This window comes from Falco punctatus (assembly GCF_963210335.1).
Source record: "Falco punctatus genome assembly, chromosome: 7".
In the NCBI taxonomy this organism is placed as follows: Eukaryota; Metazoa; Chordata; class Aves; order Falconiformes; family Falconidae; genus Falco; species Falco punctatus.
Window position 1 is genome coordinate 68,560,019 of NC_137587.1, and position 8,948 is coordinate 68,568,966.

The following is an 8,948-nucleotide window of genomic DNA, read 5'->3' on the forward strand; positions in this document are numbered from 1 at the left end:
ATCGGTGATTGACGGCCGCGGGGTCCCGGAGGCAGTTAATGTAAATATGCTGGTGCTAAGTGGGTGTGTCTTCCCGTTATTTTAGCTGTCACCGGATCAATGTGCAGCGTCTCCAAGTACGGATCCGGATCCTCCCTCGGTGGCGCGGCTGGTCACTCGCTCTTGTTGCATCTCGCCCGGGCGGACGCGGCGGCGGGGCGGGCGGCGGCCCCGAGGCGTCGGTGAAGGGCGCGCCGCTGCCCGCCCGCCCCGCGGCCCGGCGGCTGCCCGCCGTGAAGGGCTCGGTGCGGACGGGGCCCCCCCGGCTGATGGCGGCCCCGGTGCCGGGCTGCGGCCCCTAGCCCCGAGGAGAGCCTGCACGTCCAGCCGCGCTCCGCGCCGCGGTAAGTGGGAGCAGGCGGCGGATGGAGGGGATGGGGGGATGGGGGGGGGTTGGGGCGCGTTTTCGGTGGGCGCTCCCCGTTATTTTGTGTAATTCCCACGGAAGCGGCTTACCCCCGGGAGCCCTCCCCGCTAAGCCAATTTGCCTGGCTCGCTGCTGCCCTTCTGCTGCTACGTGCTGCGGGTCCTGCCCGCCCCGGCCCCTAATCCGCCCGCTCCTAATCGCCTGCCGGAGACACGACAAAGGGGCTCCCGGGCAGCCGCGCCCGCCGTCCCGCTCCGCCCGCCCGCGGGCACCGAGCGGCAAGTTTCGGCCCGGCCGGCCCGGCCCGGGGCTCGGCCCCCCCGGCCCCGCCGCCCCGGGACGCGCCGCTCGCATCCTCCGCCGCGTTTCGTTGGAGCCCGCCCGGGGCTCGCCGCAACCGGCGGCCCGGCCCGGCTCGGCGAGCCGGCACAAAGAGAAGGGACGCGACACCTCCCGGGGACCGGGGCTGGGTCCGGAGGGGGGGTGTTGTCCGTGTTGTCCGTGCCCCCCCCGGGACGCCCTTGCCCCGGGCGGCCGCTGCCGCTGGGCTCCCCGGGCCGCCTAGCCGCGGGTCTGCGCCCGGCGGCGGCTGCGGCGGGGCTGGGTACCGGGGCTGGGCACCGGCGGGCACAGCGCGGGGGGATGCTCTGCGGTTCCGCCAGCCCTCTCCGGCCGGCCTGTCCGCGGCGGGGGGGGCCTGCGGCGGCGGGCGGGGAGCTCCGGGCCGGGGCGGGCGGCGCGGAGCGGAGGGGAGCGGGGAGCAGCTGGGCCGCGGAGCGGGGCTCCGGGAGCGGCGGGCCGGGCGGCGGCGGCGGGGCCCCGGGAGCGCTCCTAACCCGCGCCTTTCCCCGATTTTGTTTTGCAGGGGCGTTTTGGGGGGGAATGGAGGCGATCGCCAGTCAGATGGGAAATGGGAGAGATGCAAGCTCCTCCCCAAATTCAAAGCAAGAGCTGCAGCCGTACCAGGGCTCCAATACCCTCAAGCCCAACCAAGTGGGTGAGACCTCTCTGTACGGCGTGCCCATCGTGTCCCTGGTCATCGACGGGCAGGAGCGGCTGTGCCTGGCGCAGATCTCCAACACGCTGCTCAAGAACTACAGCTACAATGAGATCCACAACCGGCGGGTGGCCCTGGGCATCACCTGCGTGCAGTGCACGCCGGTGCAGCTGGAGATCCTGCGGCGGGCCGGGGCCATGCCCATCTCCTCCCGCCGCTGCGGCATGATCACCAAGCGGGAGGCGGAGCGGCTCTGCAAGTCCTTCCTGGGCGAGCACAAGCCGCCCAAGCTGCCCGAGAACTTCGCCTTCGACGTGGTGCACGAGTGCGCCTGGGGCTCCCGGGGCAGCTTCATCCCGGCCCGCTACAACAGCTCCCGCGCTAAGTGCATCAAGTGCAGCTACTGCAGCATGTACTTCTCCCCCAACAAGTTCATCTTCCACTCCCACCGCACCCCGGACTCCAAGTACACCCAGCCCGACGCCGCCAACTTCAACTCCTGGCGCCGCCACCTCAAGCTCAGCGACAAGACGGCGACGGAGGAGCTGTCGCACGCCTGGGAGGATGTCAAGGCCATGTTCAACGGCGGCACCCGCAAGCGGACCTTCTCCCTGCAAGGGGCGGCAGCCGGCGGGCCCGGTGGCGGCTCCCCGGCCGCCAAGGCCGCTCTGCACCCGCCGCCGCCCGCCGGCCCCGAGCTGGCCCCGGCGCACAAGAGCCTGCGCTGCAGCGGGCAGGAGCCGGCGGGCGAGCGGGCGCTGGGGCTGCCGGCGGCGCACGGCGGGGCGGCGGGCGCGCACGGCGGGGCGGGCGCGGTGCGCAGCTACCCGGTGATCCCGGTGCCCAGCAAGGGCTTCGGCATGCTGCAGAAGCTGCCGCCGCCGCTCTTCCCGCACCCCTACGGCTTCCCCGCCGCCGCCTTCGGACTCTGCCCCAAGAAGCAGGAGGACGCGCTGGGCGGCGCGGGAGGCGGCGAGGCGGGCAAGGGCGGCGCGCTGCCGCCCGGCATGTTCTGGGGACCCCCGCACCCCCACCCGCACCAGCCGGCCCAGCCGCCCCACCAGCCCGGGGCCGCCAAGGACGCCGGTGTCTACCCCTCCTTCCCCGTCTTCTGGCCGGCCGCCGGCAGCCTGCCCGTGCCGCCCTACCCGGCGCAAAGCCAGGCCAAGGCGGCGGCCACGGCCGTGGTGGTGGCGGCGGCGGCGGCCGCGGCGGCGGCGGCGGCCGAGCCGCCGGGCTTGTCGGGCCGGCACGGCGAGCTGGAGGGCTCGGAGCCGTCGGGCAGCGGGCGGAGCAGCGCGACCCCCCAGGAGGGTGCCGGGGCGGAGGGCGAGCGCTGCCCCAGCGCCTTGTCGCGGGCGGCGGGTGAGGAGGAGCGCTCCGGGGACGAGGCGCTGCTCCCCCCGCTGCCCCTGCCCAGGAAGGGCAGCTACCTCTCCGCCTTCCGCCCGGTGGTCAAGGACGCCGAGAGCATCGCCAAGCTCTACGGCACCCGCGAGGCGTACGGCGGCGCGGCCCCCCGCGGCCCCGGCTACCTCTCCCCGGACTTCCTCAGCGAGGGCAGCTCCAGCTACCGCTCGCTCTCCCCGGGGGGCGACACGGCCGAGGAGCCCGAGGTGGACGTGGAGTCCAACCGCTTCCCGGAGGACGAGGAGGAGGACGACGCCGCCGCCGCCGCCGCCACCGCCGCCCCCCCCGAGGGACGCGAGCCGCCGCCGCCGCGGCTGCTGGCCGGTACCGAGGAGCCGCCGCCCGCCGGGGCCGACGGGCCCGAGGAGAAGGCGGGCGAGCCGGCGGCGCAGGAGGGCGGGCAGCCGCCCGACGGCAGCCCCGAGCGGAGCAGCAGCAGGGGCGGCTACGAGGTGTGGGGCCGGGGGCGGGGGGCGAGCTCTGCCCTCGGGGGGCCCGGCGGGGCCCCCGCCGCCGCCCTGACTCGCTCTTTTGTAGGTGTACGCACCGGACAGGGGGGAGCACCTGCAGCCGCTGAAGACCACCGCCTCCGTGGGAGCCCCGTACCTCTGCACCCCGGAGGCGAAGGGTAAAGCGGGCCGGGGGGGCGGCCGGGGGTGCGCAGCGAGAGCGCGGCCCCGGGTGTCGCCCCCGCCGGCTGCTCAGCTCCGGGGGGGGCCCTGGGCCGCCGCTTTCGTTTGGGGGCTTTCGGGAGAAAAGCGAACGCAAACGGATTCGGGCGGGGGGCCGGGGCCAGGCCGCCCCGGGGCCGGAGGTGCCGCCGGTGGGGGCGGCCGGTGCGGCGGGGCTGGGCCGGCGGGGCGCACACGGCGCGGCGGGGCCAAGCGCCTGCCAGCAAGCTACTTTCCAATAGCAAAGCGATTAGGATGTCCGCTAAGAAGGTTTTAACGAGGGCTTTGTCCGTAATTATGTAATTAAGGATATATCAGGACCATACTTTCATTGCTTATGGTTGAAAATCGGTTTATTAACTTTAAGAGCAAGATAAAGAAGACAATCACTCCGCGGCAGAGGATTTAGAGACCAGAAAATCCTATCAGGACCAAAGGAATGTCTCGCATCCCAGCCCTGTAAATACCGACAGAGGTAAGCGCCGGCCGCGCTGGGCTCCGGGCCCTCCGCCGCGCCCCCCCGCCGGGCCCCCTCCCCCCCCCCGGGCCGGGGCTGACGGTGCTGTGCCCCCCGCAGGGGAGGACCTCGCCATGGAGGTGGCCGGGACGCAGCTGGTGGAAAAGGACATCGAGAATTTGGCCCGAGGTGAGCCGGGGGCAGGTCGGGAGCTGGGGGCCTGGGGGGACCCCCCTACCTCTCCCCGCGGCTCGAGGTATTTGTGTTTTCTGCAGGAGTGATTAACTCCTGTGATTAATGTAACGTAATGCGATTAGCGCCGCGCTAAGCCGCCTCCATATGGAAAAGTGCGGGCTCCCCTCAACCCCGCCATGTATTTTTAAATAGATGAGTTGCAAAAATTGGTCCTGGAACAAATGGAGCTGAGGAAAAAGCTGGAGAGGGACTTCCAGAGCCTGAAAGGTACGGGCGACCCCCCCCCACCCCCCCCGCCCTGCCGCGGCTGGGAGCCGTGCTGACCCCCCCTGCCCCCGCAGATAACTTCCAGGACCAGATGAAGCGGGAGCTGGCGTACCGGGAGGAGATGGTGCAGCAGCTGCAGATCGTCCGAGGTAAGGCTGGCCGAGGCCATCCAGCAATTACTACTTTTAAATTTTTATCTCCTATTCCCTCTTTTTTCCCCCTTCCCCCCCCCTTTTTTTTTCCTTTTTTTTTTTTTTTTTTTTTTTAATCGATAACCACACCGCTTCGTCTCGGGATTTCGAGCCGCCCCCGCCCCGCAAACGGCTGCGAGGCATCGCTACGCGGCAGCGAACGAACCTTCCCTCTTGCAGCAATTTCCACCCCGGGCTAAATTAAAAACCGAGGCGTAAAATGACCTGGGAAGCCATACCCGGCTTGGCGCGTATCGCACCCCCTTGTTCCTCCCCGCCCCACCCGCGCTGCGGACGAGCGCGATGCCCCTGGGCCCGGTGCATCCCCGACGGGGCGGCCGCGCTCTGGTGTCCCCCCGGCGCGCTGTGATGCTCTGCCCCCATCCCAGATACGCTGTGCAACGAGCTGGACCAGGAGAGGAAAGCGCGCTATGCCATCCAGCAGAAGTTGAAAGGTATGGGGGGGAGGGGGGGGCACAGACGTCTAAGGGGGGGCCAACACACCCGTCCGTCCCCCCTGCGTGGGGGGGTCCGGGGGAGCCGGGGGGTGACGGCCCCGTCGCTTTGCAGAGGCCCACGACGCGCTGCATCACTTCTCCTGCAAAATGCTGACCCCGCGGCACTGCACGGGGAACTGCTCCTTCAAACCGCCGCTGCTGCCCCAGTGAGCCCCCCCGGACCCCCCTTCCCCCGAAGCCATGCGGGCAGAGCCCACACAAGCCATTTCCACGAGGAGACACTTGTACATAGAGGACTCGCAGCCCGGCTTTCCTCGGACTGGCAATACGGCGGGGAGCGGCCCCGGGCCGGCCGGGAGGGGGGGGGAGCCGGGCCCCCCCCGCGCCCCCCCGCTCCGCCTCTCCCCCTCCCTCCCTGTGTGTCCGCTTCTTCAACCTTTGTCCAGACTGGAAACAAAAGTGGCTATGTGCAATGGATATAAATGTACTGTGATTCTCTTGGTACAGTATTTGTTGGATTTTTATTTATTTATGATGTATATTTATCCCCCCCCCCTCCCCCGGGCCCCCTCCTCCCTCCCCCCCCCCCCCCCCCTTGTAAATTTATGGATGTAACAGCACTTTAACGGGCGGTCCGCGACTCCGGAGGCAGAACAACGCTCGCCCGCTCTGGGGACAGACCCCTCTGTACGTGATTTTGGTTCTTTAATAAAAACGACTTTAAGAAGCCGCCTGGTGCGTGGGGCTGTCCCGGGGGGCGGGGGTCTCCCCCCGGGCACGCCGCGGGAGGGGCTCGCATGGCCTCGGCGGTCGCCCCGGGGCTCTGCGCTGCCCGACACCGGGTGCCTTAGCCGGGGTTGGGGGGGGGCTGCCCGCTCCCCCTCGAACCTCCCCGTTCCCGTTCCTCCTCCCCCGCGCCGCAGCCGGCAGCTCATTAATGCCCATTTATATGCTCGTTTCACACATGAAAGTATTACATTAATGAGCTCTGAGAGCGGGTGTGGAGGTGCTCGCGCACCTATTAGCCCTAAATAACCTGTTTTCAGCCCAGGATTAACCCCGCGGGGGTAGGACCGGGGTTGCACCGGGGTCCTGGTGCTCTGCGGGGGGCGCGCGTCGCACCGGGAGCTGCCGGGGGCGGGGGGATGCACCTTGCTGCGGGGCCCGGGCCCGGGCAGGAGGGATGCGCAGCGCTGCCAGCCGGAGCGGCGGGTACCGGGAGCATCCCGGGACCGGTGCGGGGAGAGGGGTTGCGCGGTGCCCATCCCAGCGCGGCCCGCGGGGTTGCTGCCGTGTGAAGCGTGCCCGGAGCTCCGCAGCGCGGATCTGTGGTAATTAGTTTCTGGGACTCTCGTTAGCGGGGCCGCAGCGGTTCCGCGGCCTGGGCTGCCACCGCGTGGGCCCAGTCGGTAGTGCAGCTCCCCCGGCCGCGGGCAGCGATGCGCGATGCTGCGGCCCCGCATCCCCCCGGGGCACGGTTAGCGGGCCCGATCCGGCGGCGCCCCGCGGGGCTGCTTTGCAATGGGGACCGGGAGCTTTCCCCCCCCGGGGTCTCTTGTAGGGCCGCATCCTGCCGGCGCAGCGGTGTCCGTGTTGGCCAGCGGCTCTGCTTGCCACCCGGGCAGCCCTGCTCCGAGCTGGGGCCAGGGCGGGGGTCTCCAGAAGTGCCTCCCAGCCTAAATCCCCCTGTAAGGCTCCAAGCAAACCCCGTGGGTTTTGTTAGGTGAGTTCATCGTGACTTCTTCCCTCGGCAGGGACAGGGCTGTGGGTGCCTGACCCCGGGAGCAGCAGCAGCAGCATCCCCATCACCTGTGGGTGAGGAAGACCATCGGAGCCAGAGCTGGGGCAGGTGGACATGGTTGGGCTGAGGGTTATAAAGACCTTGGGGTGGAAATGCAGCTGGTTTCTTTGGGCTCTCCTTGTTACTCAGACCACCGGGCACAACTTCTCGTGGCTTGTTTGAGGACAGGCATCCTTTTGCGCTGTGTGAGCTGCAGAAGGTGTCTACAATACGTGACTGTGTGGGATCAGTGTGGCTGGGATTGCTGGTGGCAGCTCTCACACAGGTAAGCCTACGGGAAGGGGGAATCATCTTGCTGGGACATGGAAAGGATGTATAGATCAGGGAGATGATAGCAAAGAGGTGAATAAAAATGTGAGAGTTGAGCTCTGCAAGCTGAGAGGGTGTTGCTTGAGGGAATTAAATAGTTGGGACTCTGAGGCTTGCAGGGGAGCAGCTGAGCCTCTTCTTTTGTGAGTTCCTCTGCACTCTTCGGCTGGGTCATCACTGGCACCTCATGGGCTGGAGGTGGCACAGGGTGACCCTGTGGAGGAACCATGGAGCAGCTTGGCCTGGGTGTCCATCCCTGGCCGCTGGTACTGCTGCGCCTCAGAGGGGCTCTCGCTCCCGACCCAGCCCTGGCCAGGATCCACAGCCGGGCTCTGCTGTGTGACGCCTTTGCAGCTGCCGCTTCCCTCGTGCCGCAACCACTGCCACTCTCCCCGCAGCTCTCCAGCCCCTGAGCTGCTCCGGCCTCCGCCACGCTCACCTGCCTGGGCACACCGTGCGTGGCAGTGCTGCTACCAATGCCGGTGCAAAAATGAACTATTATGGTTGTGTTAATATTTTCACACTACTTAGCTCTCATTAAAATGTACTTTGCTGAATTTCATATGCGACTTCAAATGACACAATGTATTAAGTGCTTAATATACTAGAAATTATGAAACTATTATGGTCTAAGTAATATGAAATAATTAGAGTGAATTAAACTTCACCAGTAGAATGAGGGAAAGGCTTCAGATTTTTTCTTTTGTTTCTCCCCCACCCCCTCTCTTAAAATAGTTGAATGCAGTAATAGCCCCTGAAAATGAACAACCAGAGTTAGGATTTTTAAATAATTAAAGCAGGAAAAAGCCTGGAGTGTCTGCATTCAAGCCTGTGATGAATTTGGCATTGGGGGAAGCAGAAGGTCTGCTTGCTGTAGCTGATGGAGTTGTTCTTTCAGGCCAGTGGCAGGGCAGCTCCAAGGAGCTGATCACCAGACCTGCAGCCTTGCCAAGGCATCTCCCCATATGCTATTTTCCTCTTGTACACAAGGCTGTTTGTTTGGAGGCAAGCAGACACGATGGCTCCCAGTGGCAGAGTGGTGTCTGCTCTGGGTTTCGCTGCCATGCCGCATCTGAGCTGAACGTCCCCTTTGCGGAGCAGCTCCCCTCTTAACGGGGGTGCAAATGCCAGAGACCCCCGTGTTAAAATGGCAGTGACAGGACGGAGCCTGGCCTCTCGTTCGGAGAAGCGCTCTGAGCAACGGTGCTGAAGTTAGGGCTGAATTGCAAGTGCTGCTCTGGCAGGAAGGGGGTCGCCCTGGGACGCGGGTGGGCTCGGGCTGAGGGATGCTCTTCAGAGGGTCCGCAGTAGCGATGCGGAGTGCCCGACCCATCAGCTGCCAGGTTTAGGCAGGATATTTGCGCGGGGGTGTGAATGCATGGGACTGCACTGAGCACGGTGGGGACCCGCTCCATCCGCGGCTGCTGACCCTGAGCAGAGCGGGGTCAGCTCGGGTGCGGGTTGTCTCTCCGTCGGCAGCGGGGCCGGGTTCAGAGGAGGCCAGGAGATGGCGTTCCCAGCGCCGCTCTCTGCTGTGCTCCTCGCCCGAGTTTGTCTGGTTTTGAATTGAGGTTCTGGGCAACTTCCATGGAAACCACCAAAACTATCCCCGGGGAAAGCAAGGCTGAGCCGGGGGCGGGGGGCGCAGGCAGAGCAGCCCAGCGGGGCAGAGGTGACCACCGCCTCTGGGCGAGATGAAGCTGCCGAGGGGCTCCTGGAGCAGCAGCTTTGGGGCAGGGGAGCCAAGGGAGGAAGAGGCGTTTCTGTCCCGCGGGTTTTAGGGCAA

The 8,948-nt window shown here is 66.7% G+C and overlaps 1 protein-coding gene across 3 annotated transcripts; it reads left to right on the forward strand.

The window, feature by feature from the left end:
- Window positions 1–97: 97 nt before the first annotated feature.
- On the forward strand, window positions 98–5,810 carry SKOR1 (SKI family transcriptional corepressor 1). Of its 3 annotated transcripts, none has more exons than XM_080396947.1 (8): window positions 98–383; window positions 1,272–3,265; window positions 3,351–3,441; window positions 3,852–4,130; window positions 4,329–4,403; window positions 4,478–4,552; window positions 4,984–5,049; window positions 5,165–5,810. In XM_080396947.1, exons 2-8 carry the CDS (start codon window positions 1,289–1,291, stop codon window positions 5,260–5,262), a joined length of 2,661 nt encoding a protein of 886 aa, XP_080253073.1. In that variant the 5' UTR covers window positions 98–383; window positions 1,272–1,288; the 3' UTR covers window positions 5,263–5,810. The 3 variants fall into 3 exon arrangements, with proteins under 3 accessions (XP_080253073.1, XP_080253072.1, XP_080253071.1); XM_080396946.1 differs by having other exon boundaries at window positions 292–3,265; window positions 3,852–3,959; window positions 4,062–4,130; window positions 5,165–5,806; XM_080396945.1 differs by having other exon boundaries at window positions 292–3,265.
- The last annotated feature ends 3,138 nt before the right edge of the window (window positions 5,811–8,948 follow it).

Coding starts and splice junctions, on each gene's coding strand:
- SKOR1 (XM_080396945.1), top strand. CDS start 1,049: ATGCTCTGCGGTTCCGCCAGCCCTCTCCGGCCGGCCTGTCCGCGGCGG. Junction 4,131..4,328: donor CATCGAGAATTTGGCCCGAG/GTGAGCCGGGGG, acceptor ATTTTTAAATAG/ATGAGTTGCAAAAATTGGTC. Junction 4,404..4,477: donor GGACTTCCAGAGCCTGAAAG/GTACGGGCGACC, acceptor CTGCCCCCGCAG/ATAACTTCCAGGACCAGATG.